The sequence below is a fragment of the Schistocerca serialis genome, chromosome 5, assembly GCF_023864345.2.
Source record: "Schistocerca serialis cubense isolate TAMUIC-IGC-003099 chromosome 5, iqSchSeri2.2, whole genome shotgun sequence".
In the NCBI taxonomy this organism is placed as follows: domain Eukaryota; kingdom Metazoa; phylum Arthropoda; class Insecta; order Orthoptera; family Acrididae; genus Schistocerca; species Schistocerca serialis.
This window is the reverse complement of record NC_064642.1, coordinates 667721583-667745092: the sequence shown is the minus strand read 5'-3', so window position 1 is coordinate 667745092 and position 23510 is coordinate 667721583. Positions and strand designations below refer to the sequence as shown.

Genomic DNA, 23510 nt, shown 5'->3' with positions numbered 1-23510 from the left:
CCTGAACGTGAACTGTCATTAATGAAATAACAACCCTTCCTAGTACCATTTCTTGCCGTGCTCTCTCCAATGAGATTACCCCCTTTCACGTCGCAAGTATTTCTGGCTGCCGCTATCGCCCTTTATCAACAGTGAACTACAAATAAAAAATGGGAAATAAACCTATATCAACCAGATTACCAGAGTTTGGGGCATGTCCGGCCGCCTTGGTGCAGGTCTTATTACATTCGACGCCACATTGGGCGACCTGCGCGCCTAATTGGGATGAAATGATGATGAAGACAACACAACAGCCAGTCCCTAAGCGGAGAAAATTCCCGGCCCAGCCGGGAATCGAACCCGGGCCCCTTAGGACGGCAGTCCGTGACGCTGCCCATTGTTTTTTTTTTTTTTTTGCTCTCATTTTGTTCTAATTTGTTCGTTGAATTTGTTTGGGGCGGTCGTCCGATGACACCCGTTTAGGTTCTTCGTTGATCCATTCACTCTGATTCTTGTTACAGAGGGTAGCCAACCCTCTGACCGAACACGCTGAGCTACCGTGCCGGCCTCATTCAGCTATCGTGGCGGACAATGGAATGATATATTCGTGTGGCATTGATGGCCGGGAGGACCAACCAGGGATGTTCCGCAGTTGGGTTGCAAGTATTATTTCAGGTGACGCCACGTTGGATGACTTGCGTGTCGGTGATGGTGAAATGATGATGAAAACAACACAAATCCGGTCCATGAGCGAAGAAAATCTTCACGCCTGACAGGAATTGAACCCGAGCCTGCTGAACGGTCGGCAAACACGTCACCACTCAGGCTATGGTGAGTTCCCTGTTGAAAGGTAAGTTCCCTGTTGCAAGATTCCTCCAGAAAAGCTTTCGAAAAAGTATGTGTCTCAAAAGAATGGGTTATGTTACGGAAATATAGGCTTTGTTAGTCGTTGGAATTATCATCTATGTATTAGTGCTCTCTGTCGCTCGATAAAACGCTTATATGTTTGAAGACGTTTATTTCCGTCCTTTTTTCTTTTCTTTTTTTTTGTTCATAAATGCCAATGTGTCACAGCACAAGAGTATTGTATAAATGTCTACATTAATTATAAATTCAACAACAGTAAAATACATTAAACCAAGCTCGGTGGTGCAGTGGGTACAGTTACGTTTGTGGTCATGACAGGAATTATTACATTACTCTTGTTCTTGTGGAAGGATCTTCAATCAGTTCCTAGCCTGGAATAGGATATGGAGGCCTCATGGTTCCTTCATAATGCTTAAGGTGAAAGCTGCGATGTTTTCTTCGAAAAGGACATACCAGGACCCTCTTTTTCCCATGACTACATCATTAATGTCAATTGTTTTTTTTAAAAAAACATAGATCCATTTTTTAAACAAATGTAAATTATTACTGTGATCTTCTCGTGCGCCATTCGGAAATGGAAGGGTAAATGAGTGAAACGGTGATGGTATTCAAAATACCCTCCACTACACACCAAACCGGAGACGTAAGCTTCCATACATAAAGAACTTAACGAAACACGAGTAGAATGAATTATTACGGTTCGTCTGGTGTTCGTATTCGTCTTCTGTTAAAAATCACGTATTTTTCTGAAATTTAACCTTTCATGTGCAATCGCTTCTAGAATGAATGTAACGTACACGGATGAGTGAAAATACTATGATCTTCAGATTAGTAGTTTATTACGTCACCTTCTGAGTGCATTGTGCCAGGAATTCAGCGAGGCATGTATTTAACATATTCTTGATAATTTGCCGTGGGTATGTGACAGTAAATATCTACGCAAAGGTTATGAGATTCCCACAAATCGTGAACCATTAGTCTATGGATGCAGAGCTGTCGCCCGATAGCGTCCCATGTGTGTTCAATCGAGTTTAAATCAGGCGAATTTAAAGCAGCAACATCGACAACAGTTCGTTGTCACATACCTCTAATCACTGCAGAACGATTCTGGTCTATTGCCAAAGACAGTTATACTCCTGGATGATGCCATCGCAGTCTCGTGAGAAATCAAGCGTGAAAGTTTACAGATGGTCCGCAATGACTTTGCGTTCGAATACTACCATACGGTTACTAATATTATTCTACTGCGCCAACGGTCTGCGTCCGTAGAGTAGAACAGTTTTGGAGCAGCGGCGTAACCGGATGCGGCCATCTACCTAAAGTAACAAGAAAATTGATTTATTGATAAAGGTGGGACGTTTCCACTGATTCACGCTCCAATCGCCGTTATCCCGTCGCCACTGTCATCATAATCGACCAAGCCGTTGGACCAGCTTGGCAACACATAGCGGTCCTCCGCTGCATGTTTCACAACATGCGATCAACGGTATGCTCCGAAACACTTGTGCCTTCGCCGGCGCTACACCCTGTCACCGGATCTGCCACAAATCGCTACCTATTCTGTTTTACAGGCCTAGAAAAGCTCCAACCTACAATGAGGTATGGAGGTCCAATACTTTATCGCCCACTCATTGTTCCATCGACCTTCATTCCCATCACAAAGATGGTTGCGACAGAAATATTCGAGCAGCCGACTAGCGTCGCCATCTCCTAAACACTCGACACCTTTTGTCAGACTTGCTTATATCAGTGGATCTCCTCATAAGCCGCTTGTACAGTCGCTGGATTGATCCCCCACTTGTCTCTGACCTATGTTTATATGCTCGTACCTTCCGTACCGCGTCGCGATTTCTGAACTTTCGCAGTGCTTTTGGTGCGCATTGTAATAGAGCTTTACCAGCAGCGCGCGTTCATTCATAGAAACTCATATGTTGGTCGTCTCGGACGCAAACCGGGGAACAGCCAAATTTCGGACGTCTGTTGGTCTGCATTTTCCGGCATTTGCAGCGCCATCTGTTGGTCAAATACTCGTTAAATTCTTTTTATTTCAAGGCTTCCCTCCTGTGTCAATAATATCACGTAAAAATACGACGTCATTCTGAGCAGTGGTTCTCTTTATACAGAGCTCTGTAAGTGGAACTTCAGTTACGGACTCCTTGAATATTAGAACTAGTCTGACCACTTCTTGGCAGACAAAAGCGCAGATCAGGGCAAAAAATATGCAATGGCCACTTTTTCTGGCTGGCCACCTCTTTCTCCTGCTGGTCTCACTGTTAACTGGTAACCTCCATCAATTAGTATGTTAGACAGTTGTTGCAACATGAGACACGACCATACATGTATTGAATGATGTTTTTCTTTCACTCATAACATCGTATTCCAATGGCTGTAATTTGACTGCATTTAACTTGCTTTAAACATGTATCACATTGGAAGATGAACGTATTTGCATTCACGAATACATGTTACTTCCGTCTGATATTTATAACACAGCAGCTGATCGGTGATAGTTGCGCACTCTCTGGAGTTTCAGCGTTGGAGGACACACAATGGAATTTACTTGTATTAACCAAGCAGCGGCCGCGCTGCGTACCATTCTGCCCCTGACTAAAGCGGCAAAGTTTGTTTAGCCCACGGCCGAATTCACCAACGTCAATTAAAGCTAAGCACATCTTAAAATATTACTACCTCTGTAAGTATTTTTGTCTGTTACTGGGCAAGAAAAGTACTCTCCTAAGAAGCTCTTAACGTCTGTTGACTTTTTCGGTTTCGGTTGTTAGTTGCTAGATGCGTATTATTATTGTACATGGCTGGGAACTGTGGGCCGCATGGATCATGGTTCCGGCAGCATGCGGCCCGGGGGCTGAAGTTTGATGACCTCTGGTATAAATGCTCTAGTAGATTGTGTCGGAATCTTTTAAAGGATTCACGTATGACGCTGTCTTACACGAGAAGGTAGCAACGATATATGAAAGAATCGCTTTGCAGAAGGACTATATATTATTGATAAGTGATGTTGAACTTCAATACACCATTCGATCAAAAGTATCAGGACACTCCCAAAAACACACGTTTTTCATATTACGAATTGATAATAAAATCATGACCCTAAGCTGTCGACAGGCGTTGATATACATCAACGGGAATATTTGAAAATGTTTGTCGCGACCGAGACTCAAACCCGGGACCTCCTGCTTACATGGCAGAAGCTCTATCCATCTGAGCCACCAAGGTGACAGAGGATAGTCCGACTCCAGATATCTATCCCTTGCACGCTCCCCATGAGACCAACATTCCCACTTTAATGTCCACACACTACATTCGTAGTGCCCCAGCCCATTGCACCCATTACTCACGGCAGACAATCTTACTGAGTACCGTAAGAGTTCGGGAAAAGCGTGTGCATCCAGCACAGAAGAAGAAGGTAATGGCCGGTTAACCTTAACTTCTTCTGTGCAGGGTGAACACGCATTGCCCAAACTCTTACGGGACTCGGTAAGATTGTCTGCCGCGAGTAATGGGTATAATGGGCAGGAGTACTATAAATGTAGTGTGTGGACTTTAAGTTGGGAATGTGGGTCTCACGGGGAGCGTGCAAGGGATAAATACCTCCTGTCGCACTATCCTCTGTGCCCTCGGTGGCTCAGTTGGGAGCTGGCACGGTAGCTCAGCGTATTCGATCAGAGGGCTGTTTGCTCTCTGTAATAAAAATACTGAGTAAAGGAATCAACGATCAACTTGAACGGATGTCTTGTGACGTCCGTCCAGACCAAACGCAACAAACAATACCAAAAAAGGCAAGATAAAAAAATTAAAAAAAACGGATAGAGCGTCTCCATGTAAGCAGTAGGTCCCGGGCTCGAGTCCCGGTCGGGTCACATTTTCAACTGTCCCCGTTGATGTATATCAACGCCTGTCGACAGCTTTGGGTTTTCATTTAATTATCATTTCATCTAAGAGAGCTCCATGGTCACCGATGGTAACTGTTCTTTAGGACATGTCCGAAAGAATAGACACCATCTTCATATTAGGTGCATTTTGCTGCCACCTACTGCCAGGTACCCCATATCAGCTACCTCAGTAGTCAGTAGATATCGTGAGAGAGCCGAATGAGTCGCTTCGCGAAAGTCACGGACTTCGAACGTGGTCATGTCATTGCGTGTCACTTATGTCATACGCCAGTACACGAGATTTGCACACTCCCAAACATCCCTAGGTGCACTGTTCCCGATGTGACAGTGAAGTGGAAACATGAAGGGACACGTACAGCACAAAAGCGTACAGACCGACCTCGTCTGTTGACTGACAGAGACCGCCGACTGTTGAAGAGGGTCGTAATAGGCAGACATTTATCCGGACCATTACACAGGAATTCCAAACTGCATCAGGATCCATTGCAAGTACTATGACTGTTACGCGGAAGGTGAGAAAACTAGGATTTCACTGTCGAGCGGCACCACTAAAGCCAAACATCACGCCGGTAAATGACAAACGATGCCTCGCTTGGCGTAAGGGTGGAACACTGGACGATTGAACATTAGAAAAACGTTGTGTGGAGTGACGAATAACGGTACATAATGTGGTGATCCGATGGCAGGGTGTGGGTATGGCGAATGTCCGGTGAACGTCATATGCCAGCGTGTGCAGTGCCAATAGAAAAATTCGGAGGCGGTGGTGTTATTGTGTGGTCGTGCTTTTCATGGAGTGGGCTTGCGCCCCTTGCTGTTTTGCGTGGCACTATCACAGCATAGGTCTACATTGATGTATTAAGCAGCATCTTGATTCCCATTGTTAAAGAGTAATTCGGGGATGGCGACTGTATCTTTCAACACGATCGAGCACGTGTTCATAATGCACGGCCTGCGCAGAGTGGTTACACGACAATAACATCCCTGTACTGGACTGGCCAGCATAGAGTCCTAACCTCAATCCTGTAGAACACTTTCGGGATGTTTTGGGAAGGCCGACTTCCTGCCAGGCCTCACCGACCAACTTCGATACCTCAGTGCAGCACTCCGTGAAGAGTGGGCTACCATTCCCCAAGAAACCTTCCAGCATCTGACTGAACGTACGCCTGTGTGAGTGGAAGCTGTCAGCAAGGCTAAGAGTGGGCCAACACCGTACTGAATTCCAGCATTACCGATGGAGGGCGCCACGAACTTGTAAGTCATTTTCAGCCATGTGTTCGGATAATTTTGATCACATAATGTATACATAAAGGGCAATGTCCTGACTGACAGTGTGCGCAGCTCGTGGTCTCGCCGTAGCGTTCTCGCTACCCGAGCACGGGGTCCCGGGTTCGATTCCCAGCTCGTGGTCTCGCCGTAGCGTTCTCGCTACCCGAGCACGGGGTCCCGGGTTCGATTCCCGGCGGGGTTAGGGAATTTACCTGCTTCGTGATGACTGGGTGTTTGTGTTGTCATGATCATTTCAATACCTTTCATGAACGTGGTGAGTTTGGACTGAGCAAAGTTTGGGAATTTGTACGGGTGCTGATAACCGTGCAGTTCAGCGCCCCACAAATCAGACATCATTATCAGCATCATCTGACTGACTGACTCATCACCGTCAAGCCCAAGCCGTTATGGATAGAAACTTGAAATCCGGAGAAGATGTGGATCTTATACTGTGGGCGTCGTTTAAGAAGCGATGTTTGGAAATTCCAACCCTAATGGGGTGACATAAGGGATGAACTTTTTTTTTAAATGTCGTAATTAAGGCGTTTTTCAACCTAGAACTATGAAAATGGGTATTTCGCTTCTCAGCCAAAAATGTTTCATTATTTTTGGAAATTTAACATTGGGGGTTAAATAGTGGGTGAAAGCATTTTTCTGAAAGTATATCATTACTAAAAAACTACTGCGGCATTTTTAAAGCTACAGCTATGAACATTGATATTTGACTTCTGCTTACAAATAAAAAAAATACGTGTTTCACTGTTTTTGTAAAATGAACCCCTAAGGAGGTAAAGTTGGGGATCATATTTGATATGAAAGTAATGTATTATGAAAGTATTTTTTAAGCTAAGCCTACGAAAATTTATATTTGGTTTCTCAGTCAGAAATAAAATGTACCTGTTAAAAACGCTAAATCTATGATAATCTGTTTGTGGCTTCTTTGTTAGAATTAAAACCTACGCATGTTGCTGTTTTTGGAAATAATACCTCTAAGGTGGTGAAATATGAGATGAAACGTTTTATGAAACTATTTCATGGCGAAGGCAGTTTTAAAGCTAAATCTTTGAATGTTGGTATTTGGCCCGTCGGTTGGAAATGAAAAAAAATATACGTCTTTAACTATTTTGGGAAATTCAGCCCCGAAGGGAAAGAAATAGGATCAGATTGATTCATTGACTCATTACCGCCCAGCGCAAACCGCTGAGGATAGAAACTTGAACCCTGCCAAGGGCGTCCATTTTATATATTAGGCATCATAGGATTGTCCACATTCCACTGCTAAGGGGATAAAACAGGGGATAAGAGGTTTTAGAATTTATATCGCTGTTAAGGGAAGTTTATCAGTCAGAAAATGAAAAAAATACGTGTTTCAGCATTTTTGGAAATGGGTGAAAGCTATTTGTGAATTTGACTTCTCGGCTAGAAATTAAAACTGCGTGTATCAGTGTTTAGAAAATTCAACCCCTATGGGGGCTCAACGAGGAAAATTTTTAAGAAAATTTTTCATTACACTAAAAAGTTTCGAAACTAAATTTACGAAAACTCGCATTTCATTTCTCGGTTAAACATAAAGAAATATTTGTCAGCGGATTAAAGTTGTTATAGGAATATCTTCTTAAGAACGCAAGATGCATGACTAACAAAACTTTGGACTCCAGCTGCCAGAATTGCTTCTTGGGCAAGAGTACATCGTGAAAAGACCGAGCTTGTATGGCCGTAATTAGCGCGCAAAATTTAGAAGGTGTTGTAATTTAAGAGCAACATAAATATTCGAGTAAATAAAAACAAATTAATATCTGCAGACGAGCGAAGCAGCAGGCACTAAGCTAGTGTAACATTTGCACATACATAGAAAAATAAATCCACCAGTGTACACCTACACTATTGATGGAAATTTGCTGGAAACAATAATTACCGTAAAATATTGAGTAGTATTTTACGCAGCGACCTTATTTGGAGACACCCTACTAAACAAATAGTAGGAAATGCCGACTTCTGACTGAGACTCATAGAAAGAACCTTTAGGAAATCTGATTCGTCCTCTAGAGAAGTGACTTACAAAGCACTTGTTCGACACGTTATTCAGCAGTGTTCATCAGTTTGGGAACCTTACCGAGTGGGACTCACAGAAGAGGAAAAAAAAAGTTTCAAATGGCTTTGAGCACTATGGGACATAACGTCAGAGGTCATCAGTACTCTAGAACTTAGAACTACTTAAACCTAACTACCCTAAGGACGTCAAACACATCCATGCCCGAGGCAGGATTCGAACCTGCGACAGCAGCGGTCGCTCGTTTCCAGACTGAAGCGCCTAGAACCGCTCGGTCACAACGGCTGGAGAAGATCCAACGAAGAGCGTCGCGTTTCGTCGTGGTATCGTTTAGTTCGCACAAGAACGTTACTGAGATACTCAACAAATTCCAGTGGCAGACGGTATAAGAGAGTCGTTGTGCATCACGGAGAGGTCTACTATTGAAATTGTAGGAGTCGGACAACGTATCATTTGCTCAGACTGAAGTCTCGTGAAATATCTACAACGAGAAAAAAAAATTTGAGGAATGTGGCAACTGGTGTCATTGGAAGTGGTTCTTTATTCAAAAGGATATTTCGCCTTGTAATGTTTCCTTTGTATGATTGTAGCGATTTTTATTACGTACAACTCGTGCACGAATGTGAAACTGTCAATGTTTTGCTGAAGTGTCTAATACGAATGGAAGCACCACGACCTCCCAGACATTTGCACTGTGACTGAAGCGGGTAATTATGTAAGCACATTTAATCAGTAACTTCTCATTTATTAGTTTACTTTTGCATTTGGCTTTTTATTTAATTCATCATTTACTTTTCACAGAAGATTAAACCCTCCATTGTTTTTTAAGAACATGTTTTCCTGTTTTAGGAATCTGATTGTTGTCGGAAAGCCAGATCATCTTATTGATCAAGAAAATTCTGTTCTCCTAACCATGTCTGAATTGCATTACTTGCATTTGAGTATACAACTTTTTCTAAGGAAAAATAAATGACGACCAGAACAACAAGATGAGCAACTAATCAATATACGACGTAGATGCTTGTGTTGTGGAAGACAAAAGAACAGGTTGACAACAATTTCGCGTAATGTATCTTAAAGATCAGTATCTGATGTACGTAGGGTAACAGTGATCACTCTTGTCCAGAATGCGCAAACACAGTTCATATTACAATATACATAGAGGGCTTAAGGAACACATTGGGCAAACATGTATTATATTTATATCTCTATTATATATAATTCTGTCTAGGAATGTTGTTGGTAGGTTTGTAGTTTTGGGTTCATTTAGTTACATATTTGGGTATTTTTGTCACTTTTTAAAGATAGAGAATGTACCACGAGTGTACATACGACGTATATTTAAGTACGTGTAAAAATAGATCAAAAGCTGTTGAGAAAATTATTAACTATTTCAGGTCTTCATCAACGATTAAGGATATTCTGAACATTAATTGCTGTTGTCCCGCTCAATTTATCTTGTCGAGTCAGGGAGATGTACTGGACAAAATCTGCTAGAGTCAGCGAATATTTGAATTACTGAATCATTAAAAATTCAGATTATGGAATGTACATTATGTGTCAGCTACGCTCCAGACTATAACTGCCTGGAAAAGTGAGTAGTCAGTGTCAAACCATTCTCAGGTTTGATTATTTTAGAGCAATATAATAAGATTAGATGTCAGTGTCCCACGTATTCTGAGACCACAAACGCCTCCACACTATTAATTTCAACAGTTTGCCGTTGCGTCTTTCATTATGAGTCACGTAAGGAGCACTTACCCTGTTTTGAGTACATTCCTGCTTCCCTAGCTACGATCGAGTAAAGTGGAGACAGGAATATCAACTTGCCAATATTTTGTAGCGTCGACAGTCTCATTAAGGGTGCACATTTTCCTCATTATACGCTCTACGCAGAACCAATGGTTCTTCTTTCTTTCTCCTTTCTTTCTTTTTCCTTCTCTCTCTATAGCCGAATGAGACGAAACAGGAGCACGAAGAGGGGAGTGCCGTGTACGACACTACAGATAATCAAGCGAAGACGTTGCGACTGCAGAGAGAATCCTTTGTAGCATTGTAGTGATTTTTATTAGGTACAATTCGTGCACGGATGCGAAACTGTCAACAGATTTTATTCGCATGAAGCTGTTTACTGGAAGTATGTTAACGAAACAGTCACAGTAACGACCCGTCTATGACTGCTTTTCGTTAGCATAGTTCCAGCAAACAGCTTCCGTTGACAGTTTCGCATCAATGCACGGCATTATGGATTAAATGTAGTATTGTCAACTCCAACACCACAGACAGCTTTAAGAAATCTCAAAGTTAACGGCATTTGGTGACGTTTAAAGCACAATTTACTCTTACAAGACAAAATCTTTCACTTTAATGATAAACATAAAGGACATTAGACGAAGATATGTATGCTTCATCGGCATGAGGAAAAACGCTTAAAGATTACTCGAACTTGAACAAGGAAACATATGATCATTAACTATGAATACCTTAAGAAAGGTTATTAGTAACTCGTGAGATGGTGACGTGTATTTAAATATATTAATGCTAACATTATGAGCTGTTACACAGCAACAGTCATTCTAAGTAAAGTGTAGTTGATGAGTATGTCATAATGACAGCTCGTGAAGAGTTATCGAAAATATATATTGACAGTGTGACACGCGAACAGCTTGACACTCTTCACAATAAACCACAAACGAAGCGTAAGATGCAGGGGTATTTCGAAACATAGTTTCGGAGTACGTAATACTAAGTTTTATTGTCCCGTCGATAGAGGGTATGCTTGGATTAGCAAGGGATGGGAAATATTATCTGTCATATTCTTTTCATGAGAACCATCCCAGCATTTGCTTTACCCGATTTGGGGAAACCGAAATAAACTTACTTTTTGATAGCTGGATGTGCTTTGCACAGCTGTCATTCCGAATGTGTGTCAACCGACCGCCTTTATGGGAATCATTTCGTTATTTACATTAACGAGTTCAGGTAAATTATTAAAAATCTAAAATGCAACAGTCCGAAGGAGTTTAGGAACAGCCATCCTCAGGAATGCGAGCAAAATGTGTTAGCCAGAGTCCCACATTGCTCGTAGTCCAAGGCTACCTGTTCTGTTCAGTGCACCGTAGAGATTAAGCAACCAGTAAAACGACGTCACGAGAGGTATAGGTTAGTTAGAGAGAGAAAAAAAAAGAGGATAACGAGAACTGTTCATAGTAACCAGTAAACCTAAAAACCTGCATCTTACGCTTCGTATGTGGTTTATTGTGAAGAGTGCAAGCTGTTCGCGTGTCATACGTTTGCTGTCAATATTTATTTTCGATAACTCTTCACGAGCTGCCATTATGACATCATATCAAAAATAAAATTGTCAGGCCGAATGCGTATTTGCTGTGTCATAACCGAGAGGGATCAAAGTTATCTAGCACGAATATCTTAAGCACATAAACAAGACCAGTGACTCATTCAATTCGAATAGTTAAGTTATCTGAATGTAACAGCTAGCTCTTTACTAAAACTAGAGAGATGTTTATATTTGATCCGTCTCCATTGTAATACTACAGTCCAAAACAAATAAGAACATTTCTTAGATTTGAAAGAAGGCGGCAAGAAAACAGAAAACATTTGTGAATGATACCCAATGAACGAGTTAGCACCAAGGGTAATTGTTTGTTGGATGTGTATGTAATTTTGGGGTATCCACTCTTCTCAGTGCTGCATGTGACTTTTGGCTGTGTAAGCACTGACTGAAATCGTATATAACAGTCTAGAAAATCAAGTGGACTCTTAAAGTGCAGTCACAAAGATGATTATTTTTTTCGTTTACAGTGCCACCAGAGGTCGAATGTCAACCCCTATAACAGACATTTTACCCAAACGTTTTATAAATATTTTACGTTTGAAAACCAGACTATATCATTAAATAATAGACTCCCTGACATTCGGTGGTTTATTAAGCGAACCCTTTTACAGGCTCTTCCATTGCGCCTATCAAATTCACACTTTACACGTACGACTCAGTGACAGATACGATATATCGCCAAGACTTAAAGAGAAAGTTGAATTAACGATTATGTTGTAAATCTACTATATTCTGTACTATCTATCGTTTCACTGGCACTCATACACCAGGAAGGGAAAAATGAGGTGAGACGGAGAATTCTGACCGAAGGAAATCCTTCATGTGTGGCGACAGGCTACTTCCCGTTCTACTGGATTCCTGATATCTAATTCCAGGTTAAAGAGAGAGAGAATTCCAATTTCTATCATTAAAACTATTATTCAGTCACTTTAAGGATGTGCGACAAGAGTTGCTGACAAGTAACTATTTTATAAACGAAACGTAGCTACAGTAACTGATTACAGCCGGCCGAAGTGGCCGTGCGGTTAAAGGCGCTGCAGTCTGGAACCGCAAGACCGCTACGGTGCAGGTTCGAATCCTGCCTCGGGCATGGATGTTCGTGATGTCCTTAGGTTAGTTAGGTTTAACTAGTTCTAAGTTCTAGGGGACTAATGACCTCAGCAGTTGAGTCCCATAGTGCTCAGAGCCATTTGAACCATTTGAACTGATTACAATTGTTGACGGATTACCGATTCTCGAACAGAAACTTATTCAAAGCAATCTTTAGGTGTCCTGTAACATTTAATGAGCGCGCAGTACTTTGATACCGTTTAAGATCAGCTGGTAAGACCACTACGTCTGGAAACAAAGTGGCTGTGATATTTTAGTGTCTCGTTAAAAAATTTATCTTCAACTTTAATATCCCGATACCAGTATCAGAGAAGTAGAAAGGAATTCTTCATGATCAGCTCAAATACGTAAAAAGTTATTTTTACATATCGCGGAAGTAAAAGCTGACTGTGAACATGATTTTCATTTCTGCGTATATACGGTATCTACACCACCCTCACACTTTTTTCTGAATATCCGCTATATGTAACTCTCTAATCACTATTCGACGCACGGTTCTGAACGTCCCACAAACAATCTTCGCAGCGTAAACGAGAATGATCTGAAACGAATGTGAAAACGACCCCTTACACAAAAGAAGTCTTCACCTTCAAACTTTGAATTTTGATAGACTGTCTACCTCTAAGAACTATTACACTTTATAGTTGCTAAATTTCTCGTTAATCTCTTAATTCATCAGAAGCTATTCTAAAAGGGGTGGAGGGGCTATGGGCTGCATACTCCCACAGAAATGCACTAACATCTCTACAAAGAGTGAGTGAGAGAGAAAACATTCTTTGCTACATAGCTTTCAGAATTAACAGTCACGGAAATTTTCTCGCTATTGTACTTCGTAATACGAAAGATTAAGTAAACAACTTAGTTTACTCTAGAAAATTAGGAGACGGCCTGATGATGCAAAATTTCTATAAACTTAACGCACCCCCCCCCCCCCCACCCCATGATACCAAAATCCAGATTTCGACTCGACATCAGAAGTAAATAAATGTTTGTCTCCGATGACCACCCATCTCCGATGACCTAGCAGTCGACGGAATGTTGATATTCTGCTTTCTTCCAAGGTCCTTGGCCGTCGAACGGAGAGCGTAACAAATAGAAATATATTTTTTAAAACGTCTTGTATGATCCACGTATTGCAGTTATCATGAACTCATTAAACTACATTATCTTCATTCCCTCTGCTGAATTTTAATCCTTCATTTAATGACCTTGACCCGAACATGTTTCTACTTTTACTTTCATTATCACCAATCTTGACGGTAGAAATGAAACTACGAATCACGTTAGACCTCATCCAACGGCAGTTTTCATTCTACCATCGCGACTGCTGATAATTAATTTTAAAACGTGTCCAGTTCACTAAATAAAAGCACAAACTGAAGCGAAGATATTAGAAATTGTGATTAACTATGTTAAACAATCGTTCCGACGGCATAAAATCTGTACCCGATGCTATGAATAGCTAACAGAGTTCTGGCCGTTGTGGAGTTTGTTTATAAAGTGCAAATTATAAGTGGTCACCATTTTCTTCTGTACGAATTTGGACTCAAATTTCCAACCCATTTCACTGCTATTTGACTGCTGAGCATGCTTTGGCGATTTCATGGTAATATACATTTGCATTTTGAGCTACAAGTTGTGAATTAAGTGTCTCTGAAAGCTCCATACGGACTGTTCCATGCCAGTTCCCTCACCTCAGGTACACAGTGTTTTAAATCTTAGAGTACTCAAGTAAGCAGCCAGTAGAAGAAGCGTCATTCAACGACGAAATAATGGATGCCAGTATCTATACATAGATTAAAGTATGGTTGTTAATATTAACGGTTTCATCTGTGGCTACAAAGAAAAAGTGTGTGGGAGAAGAACAGACTACTCTTACAACCTGTCAAGGCTCGTTAATCTAGGTATATTCGATACAGCTGGTGCTCTCTCTGACCATTCATCAGTCCACAACTAACAGTGAGTTCGAGGCACGATGATGCTTGTTATTCACTACTAAGTCTAAATTAATTCCATACCTCTCCCTAGATTGTCGGTTAATAATTCAACGTCTAAATGCCTTTAAATTACATTACTGATGACAGAAACGGGAGTCTTGCCAGTAACTAACTGCATAAAGCGATGGGAAGACGAAGTAGGAAGAGGAAACATGCATTTTCTGAGGTATGACAATTTTTGTTAAAAAAATAGTACGCCAACGAGCATGTAGTTGGAATACGTCTCGATAACGTATGCGAAATGAACCATTATGCGAGATTACAGCTGTGTGCAAGCCAGAAATGAATCCCACATCTCGATCCTTTGTTGACGGCCTTAAGCTTTGCATCTCCCGAAAGCCAGAGAAATGAGTTCGAGTTAAGCTTCAGTACACAGTTTGAGATGGTCACCACATTTCATTTCAACGACTCTGCACTCTATACTGAGGGATTTATTCTCAATGCGTTTCTCTGTTCAAGCAGATCAATGACGGAGAGACGCAATATCATTCGGAGCCCGTGCGCCCTTCCGCCGGAGGCGTTAGGAGTGGAGAAAGATCGGGGATATAGATAACACTAAGATGTAAAAGTTGTAACTACCCCCTGTAGCCAAATATTTTAACCATCCCTGTGCTAGGATACGTACAGATTGCAACAGCGCTTGAATGTAAGACATATCGATTTTTCTAATGCTGGCAGTCACCAACGGAGAAGAAATTCAGACAACAACTAAAATGTGTAGATGCCAGAGTTCCAAAATTTTCTGATCAATCTCATTAGTATGTAGTACACTGGTAGATTACACAGTTGCAGGAGAGAAAAGCTGGACCTAGCGGTTCTAGGTGCTACAGTCGGGAACCGCGCGACCACTGCGGTCGCAGGATCGAATCCTGCCTCGGGCATGGATGTGTGTGATGTCCTTAGGTTAGTTATGTTTACGTAGTTCTAAGTTCTAGGGGACTGATGACCTTAGAAGTTTAGTCCGTAGTACTCCGAACCATTTGAGCCATTTGAGAAAAGCTGAATGATATCTATAGAGACAGTCGTCACGAAAATGTAAAAATGGAAATTAAGTAACTTACGATACAAAAATGAAAACCCGGTCGAAAGCGTGCTTCCGAGATTATACGTGAACCATAGCTATCTCCTATTGTGAGAAATTTAAATGAGAGCTAGGGAATAAAAACGGCCAACGTTTCATTTTCTTTACATCGTTGGATTGTTGGAAAACGCATTGATGGAAGTGCGTTATAAATATAGATAGTTACTTCAGCAACTGATATAAAGCACTTCCAATGTTAATAGGAGCATATTCGTGTCGGTGAGCTATCTCCTTAGTAAATACGTAGTTGCGAAAAATTCGAATGAGGACTAATGGATAAAAACGGCCAATGTTTCGTCTTTACTAATCACTCGATTGTTGGAAAATACATTGATAGAATTGTGTTGTAATAATAGACATTACTTTAACAACTCTTATATAGCATTTTCAGTGTTAATAGGAACATAGTCCTGTAGGTAAACTATTATACAAAATAAATGAGAGATGTCAAACAGCAGTAAAAAGTATGTGTCAATAGCTTTTAAGAGTAAAAGATAGAGCCTACAGTAAATAGTAGCATACGACATTATTCCACCACTTGATTCACTGAAATAAGGTTAACGTGTTGGAATACGCTCATTCATATGAAGTGAAACGAGGTGCAAAAAGCGAACTCGAAACAGTAGCCTGAAATGACCCCGGAGGAATGATCGTCAACGTGTTTGACACGATAGTTAAATGTTGCGAGCGTAATTTGGTTCTTACCTCTGTCGAGACATGGCGTATGAGTTTTCGCAGTGTAATATAGGTCTGTAAATGAGTGGTGATCCGCATAGCCACTTATGTTATTAGCACGCCACTTCTGGGATTCGAGTAATGGTGGGGGGGGGGGGGGGGAGGGAGGGGGCGGTGAGAGCTCTGGTCCCGGATCGAATCTGCCCGGCGGATTACCGACGAGGGTGGGTGTCTCGGTCAGGCTAGTTGTGTTTTGCAAGTGGTTTCCCATACTCGTCTAGGTGAATACCGACCTGGTATTGACATCCCGTTTTAATTACACGATTCACAAATATTTCCATAGCTGCCTCACACTTTCACAGGGGGGTAACATGTAGCCCTTGCCTAACGGTAGCATTATCTAAACCAGATTAACATACAGACACAGTGAAAGGAACGGGAAAAGGAAGAACTGATGGAAAACTGAACAGTTGCACAGTTTCGTGCATGTCCCTAACCACTGATGGAGAATCTAACAAAAGAATGGATATTTATAAAATACATTTTATTTCATATACATTCTTTTTCGGATATACGTGAAATGACCTCCTCGTGTGGGAATTCTCGGATTTTTCTCGAGGGAAACATTAAGATTGTCTAACAACTGTTCATCAGCTGCTACAGGCACGTAACGTCGTATTTGCTTTTCGCTTTATGCGGAAACGAATACATCATAGTGGATGTAAGTATTGTAAAATATTTCGCGTACGTACCGGAGCGGAATTCGAGAAAGTTGAAAAGAGAGAGAATTTGGTGAGAATTATTATAAAAGTTACATGCAAACGTGGAAATTAAAAAAATATATATATATTTTTGTAGGAGTTCACAGCCCAAATGTGTTTTGAGAATGAAAGCTTGGTCCAAGTGGGCTTTAATCTGTTAATTATCCATGCAATTGACCAGTTTCAACCGTGAGTCCCTTTCAGGCACATATTTTAAGCATCACGCTTCATTTCACAGCGATGTATACTGGTGAGCCAAAACATTATGAGTACTGCCCACCGCGAGGTTGGTGTTGCGGGCACGCCACGCGGTAAGGAAAGAATGTAAGTGAAAGACAGACGAATGGGCCATCATTATATCGAAGATACGGGACGCAGTTGCAGATATCCACAGTTAAATAAGCTTTTGACAAGGGGGGCATTGTGGTAGGGCTGGGGCTGGAAACGAGAAACTCGGAAACGACGAAGCTGGTGCCCTGTTGGCGTACCACTGCCGTTAGCACCTATGGAAAGAGGTTGATCGTCGTATGATATTGAACGACCACGTCGCATCACAGAACGGAGAGAGGTTGGAGGATCCCCCACTGTGTAAACCAGGATAGGCAGCGATCTGTGGCCAATCGGACGACAGAGCACAGTGCTGGTGCAGGTACAGGTGTTTCAGAGCATGCCGTTCAAAGGCCGTATTGAACTTCGAGCTCCACATCAAACGACCCCTTCGTGTTATGGTGTTGACCCAATGACGTCGTCAGTTATGAATGCAGTGGGCACAGCATCACTGAGTTCTCACCGTGGATCAATAGAAACGTGTCGCCCTTCGAATGAATCGCATTTCTTGTAACACCAAGTCGATGGTTAGGTCCGTACAAGCCGTCATCCAGGCGAATGGCTTCACAAAACATGCACTGAGCCACAGATGAGGACAGGTGATGGCAGAGTTATACTATGTGGTACTATGTGTTGAGCTTCCATGGGATCTATGAGGGTAATCGAACACACCATAACAGCTATGAACCACGTGAACATCATTGCGTACAACCTGCATCGCTTTATGCTTGAAATCTCCCTCTACAGCGGTGACATCTTCCAGCAGGATAACTGTCCGTGTTGCAAGGTCAGACTAGTGCCGCAGTGGTTTGAGGAGCGTTATAGTGAACTCACATTGATCTCTTGGCCAGTAAATGTGACTGATCTGTATCCATTGTAACATATATGTCGCTAAATAAGTACCTCTAAACCACTGTCCCGTAATTTGAGGGAATTGATTGACCTCTGTGCAGACATCGGGTGCCACATCTGGAATTCTGTCAAGGACATGTAGAATCCATGCCAAGCAGAATCTCTTCTGTACTGTGTTTGAAAAGTGGAAAAACACGCTATTAAATAGGTGGTCATAAAGTTTTGGCTGATCAATGTATTAGAAAGTGAAATGCAGCGTGAAGCTTAAAATATGTGACTGAAAATGACCCACGGTGGCCAATTGCCCGGATAATAAGGAGATTGCGGCCTACTTCGACCATGTTTCAGTGCGCAAAATGAGGAAAAATATCATGGACAACTCTAAGGATAAAGAAGATTCATTTTCATTGCAAGGTAAACATCACGAAACTGGGCCGAGACTTAACATTCTACGTACTATCTCTCTTACCGTCGGCAGAATTTAAAACCTATCTGACGAAAGGCTACCCTGAAGCAGTCACAATAGTAATGTAAACATATTTCTCTCGTTAAGGACTCCAATTCCAATTATGGAACCATGCTTGCTCTTATGTCTTCACGGATAAAAGTAGCGGGCACTGATCATCCGAATATATTTTTCAATATATATTTCCTACTTTGCGTTGTTTACGGATTATATCCGACTCTCGAGATGCTTGAGTCTGATAACTGCTTAATGTTGCTTCATCTTACTAAAGCAGGGTTCACCTCACTAAAGCTGTGGGTGTTGGGCAAGGAGGGTTGATTACTTTCCTTGTATCACCGAGTTAATTCATATTTTTAGCTATACCGGATTGGAGATTCAAATTTCATTTTTAAATGTGCCCTTTACTGTCATTACATGAGAAATACGAAACTAGTTTCGTATTCTTTCTCAAATGACGCTATGACATGACTTAAGATTTTAAAAGAAGTAACAGCCTATGTTTTGACACTGTCTATATTCGTCCAGATAGCTATGGCGCTAGGACCAGGGCACGAAACGTAGTTGCGGACCGCGTGGGGTATTTGGACACAAGCGCTTCAAAATGGAATTTGATATTTCGAAACTGATCAAGTAAAAAATGCAAATAAATCAGCTGGTGAAAGGAAAATAATTTCTCCACATTCACAATGTGCTGTTTTCTTTTGCTCAGCACACTACTCGGTTCATCAAACAAAGAGGTCTACTGAGCGACTACGATGATACGTGCCTTTGGGATCACTTTATAACTGAGGGAATGTTACTCCTGCTGCTGTTGTTGTTGTTGCTGTGTTCAGTATGGTTTCATGCTGCTCTCCATGCTGCTATCCTGTGCAAATTTCATCTCCGAACTACTGCAGCCTACGTCCTTATCAATCTTCTGAGTGCATTCTTCTTGGTCTCATTCTACAATATCTCCCCCTTTCAATGACCTATCTCCAGCTTAAAATTTACAATTCTTTGAAGCCTCGGGATGTATTCTATCAACCGACCGCTTCTTTTAGGCAAGCTTGCCTAAATTTCTTTTTTCCCCTGTTTGAATTAGTACCTCCTCAATTGTCACACGATCTATCCATCTACTCTTCTGTGTTCTTCTATTACTGTAACTGTCTAAATGTAAATGCGAGTGTAGTGATAAAGCGAACCACAGCCTGTCTGAGGTGGTATACCGCTAAAGATTCCCCGAAGTGTCAATTAAATTCTTCGGACTATGTATTTCCATCAATCACAGGAAAAAAGAAAACACCAATAAAATACGTGTGACGCCCCTCCTCCTCATCCTCATTACCCTACTAGATTATGATAGAAATCTCCTCCACCATCATATAAGAACAAAAGGTTTTCTCGTTTAGCAGTCAACAAAACTCCCCGAGGAAGACCACTTGCAACAGTGGCCGAAACGTCAGACAATTTTACGAGTGCATACTGACAACGCGATTACGTACCGTGAAGAGTTTTATTCAAAGTGACAACGGCTGCGGAAGCCTACAGTTACATTCCTGGGCAATGTTCATACCGTATTTCCGTCGACGTTTGTGGTGACAGCCAAGAGACATTGCGTTTCGCTGGCGATTAATCGTAAAACCACGTGCTTCGCAACCTCTGCTTACCCGATCTTCAGGTCTGTCATAGTTCTATATGTGAAACGTATTGAAGATGGATGTGCCTGAAGGATTTTTGTAATGTGTAATATTGTCATTTGAAGGAATCGAGCAATGAACACTGTAAAATATTTTTTGGTTTGGATTGTTGCCTCAATTCACACATCGGCGCAAATATTACGCTTTGCGGCTGGACGCAGTGTTACGCAGCAATACGTTTACATTCTCTGTTATAAGCTCTTTCCTCCATATATGCGTAACCACTATATTTTAGTGCTTCCTCTAATTTGTTCTTTTACTTGTGGGTAATCTTCGGATTGACTCGGTCTAAGACACTAAGGCATAGCCCTACGACCACGCCCCGTATCACGTGCCGTTGCAGGCCGTGAGATCGACATTGTGCTGTCACCTCCGGTGCCAGGAAATCATCTTGTGCTCTGCATTGTGGCTCACTATCTTACTAGTACATTATCCACCATCTATTCGAGCTTCATTACCAAGAACAGTCAGGCATCGCAACGAGAAACCCAGCTTGCTTATTCACACGCATGGGAAAAAAACAGCTATCGGAATGTGGATTCCGGTAGCTATAGTCGTTTCTATGTAGATCATCTTCAATACGTTTCGCATGTATCTCTATAAGGCTGACAGGCGCCTGCGAATCTGTGTCACATCTTCCTACTAACGTATAACACTCATCATTGAGTCGGCAACTTTTTAAAACATACCAATTGTTGCAGGTTTACCAGTGGGAACACTACGAAATTTAACAAGTACGAAGAGCATATTTCTTTCAGTATTCCTGAATAAGATGAAGTATTCAGGTAAAACCGTGAGTTATGTATAGTTTTGTAATTTATTCTAAATGTAAAAGAACAAATTGATATCAAATGTACATTCTGAACTAAACATACTTTTTATCTTAGAAACAAGTGTGTGTGCTTCTATTTTACAACAATTTTCATCTTTATTCACTTATAAGAGCTAGTTGTCCATTGAGGTAGATGGAGTAAACTACCCATATATATCTTAATGTGAACAACAGCAAAGCAAAAAGATCAACAAAGCCTTGACGAGTTCGTCTAATGTGCCTGCTTACTAATCCATCACGAACTGACATAAAGCTTCGTCTTATTGTCACTTTCTGACGTATACATTACACTTCCACACTTCACCGTCTCGCATGACCTCGATACTGACGGGACGTTAAACACTAATCTTCCTTACTTCCTTTCTTCTTTCCATCTTATACTTTTCTTTGGAGAGACTGACTTAAAGCTCCTACCTAGTCACCCGGCACTGCGTTTCCTGTTTATTTCTTAACCTCTTAGGAGCTGGCGCGAATAATCCAGCAGAAAGTTACAAAACGCATTTCACTGTCAAACATTGCTCAGTTCACAAACTACTCCATATATGCGACGAAACCTGGAACTTGGAACTCTCTCTCCCCAGCCTTATAGTAATAAGATCGAAACAGGTAGGAAGAGATCGCAAATCTATAATAATATAAAATATAATAATATAATAAAATAAAAATAAAAATAATATAATAATAAAATATAATAATATAAAATCTATAATAATATAAAACTATAATATAAAACTTTTCCTGAGAGCATATTATTGAAGCATGAAACCTGCATTGTTATTATACATCATCTCACATATTTTACGACAGAAATGTAACTTCCTGTTAGTTTAATGATGCGTCGACAACGATATTAGTAAAGACGGAAATAAAGTTCTGATATCGACAGAAATCGGATTGATTCATTTAAAAAAAAAACTGTTGCAGGATTCGCCTTAAAGTATTTACACATAACCCAAATTAGAATTCCTCATGTCACTTGAACAATATTAATTTTAATGCGTCTCCAGTACCTAAACGACTTTACTACATTCATCGGTGTAAATTTAACAAAAAATTCCGGTCTTACCTTGGGCTGAAACTATACCAGCAGAAGCGAAGAGTAGAAGAATCACCGTGGACACCGCGAGGACGGTGTCCAAAGACTGCTGTGGTTGTCCCATGTGTGCAGTTAACAGAACAGTAGTAACAGAACAGTCAGCAATGTATACTGAGGCACTGAACTGCGAAGATAAATATAAATTTCACTTCAAAACACTGCAGTCTTCACATTCCTGCGATGGATGGTGAGAGTATTATTTGAATGCTGTCACCATGTTACGTACTTTATCTTGATTTTAGTTGTTAGAATTATTGAGTCTTACAGATGCTGTAGTGCAGTAAGGGAGAAAAGAGCTTTTGGATAGATTGTCACCCTTAGGAGACATGATGTAATTAATATATGCTTCGTAGCGAGACAGTAAGGATTTCACACGTGCATCAACGCAGTAACTTGCCATTTAGCAGGTATGTCATGTTGCTCGTGGATAGTAAAGGACGTAAAGAAAAATTATGATGGAGCAGCGCTTAACCCGCTAGCAGAGGCGCGTCGCATAATTTTTTTTCCGTACGAAAGATATATCCTAAGACATATTAAGAACTCAGCAGGTAAACATAGAAAAATGACGCTTCATATCCATAATGCACCACTGAATCGCAGGGCTATCGGACCAAAGTATTACACCGCGTCGACCCGTCCGTCGCAGTGGCTTACGATGTTACGCGAGAGCCGTGCGCACACCAACTGTCGCCCGTGGGTCCAGAGCGGACGCAGGTCCCCGCCTCCCAGCATGCTTCGCGCGCAGTGCCGCGAGAGCAACTGGCTCACGCACAGTAGGCGCTACAGAGGCCAGACGTGTCGCCCAGCGCGCATGCGCAGCTCGCTGGCTCTCGTGTGGACGTTAATTCGGATGTCGGCGCACGGATCCGCCACCGATGCTCGACGAGACAAACGGCTGCATCGAATCCTCGCGTCCATCGAAACGCTGTTTTCTTTTCCCCTTTTTTATCGCCAGTGGGTTTCAGTCGTAATGTAATATCCAAATAGGGTGGGTAGTTACTCGTAAAAAGCCAGTTTACAACGTGGTCCAATTGGTGCAAGTTTCATTAGGTAAAATTTATAGCTTGTGAATCATGGCTGAACTTAAGAAAATGTTCTTCACTTCATTCTGACAAAAGTGACAAAAAATGAGTAAAATGCACATCACACGCTCTTCCAATATATGTAAGTTTCATTACTTAAAATACAAAGTTCGAAAGCATGGTTACA

At 41.5% G+C, this 23510-nt stretch overlaps 1 protein-coding gene across 1 annotated transcript in view; it reads right to left on the bottom strand.

The window, feature by feature from the left end:
* Positions 1-23040, bottom strand: part of LOC126482171 (synaptogenesis protein syg-2-like) — a 422853-nt gene extending 399813 nt beyond the window's left edge. Inside the window, exon 1 of the mRNA XM_050106149.1 lies at positions 22272-23040. Within this exon, the coding sequence (XP_049962106.1) occupies positions 22272-22365 (94 nt within the window). The 5' untranslated portion in view covers positions 22366-23040. The remainder of the gene's footprint in view (positions 1-22271) is intronic.
* Positions 23041-23510: the final 470 nt, after the last annotated feature.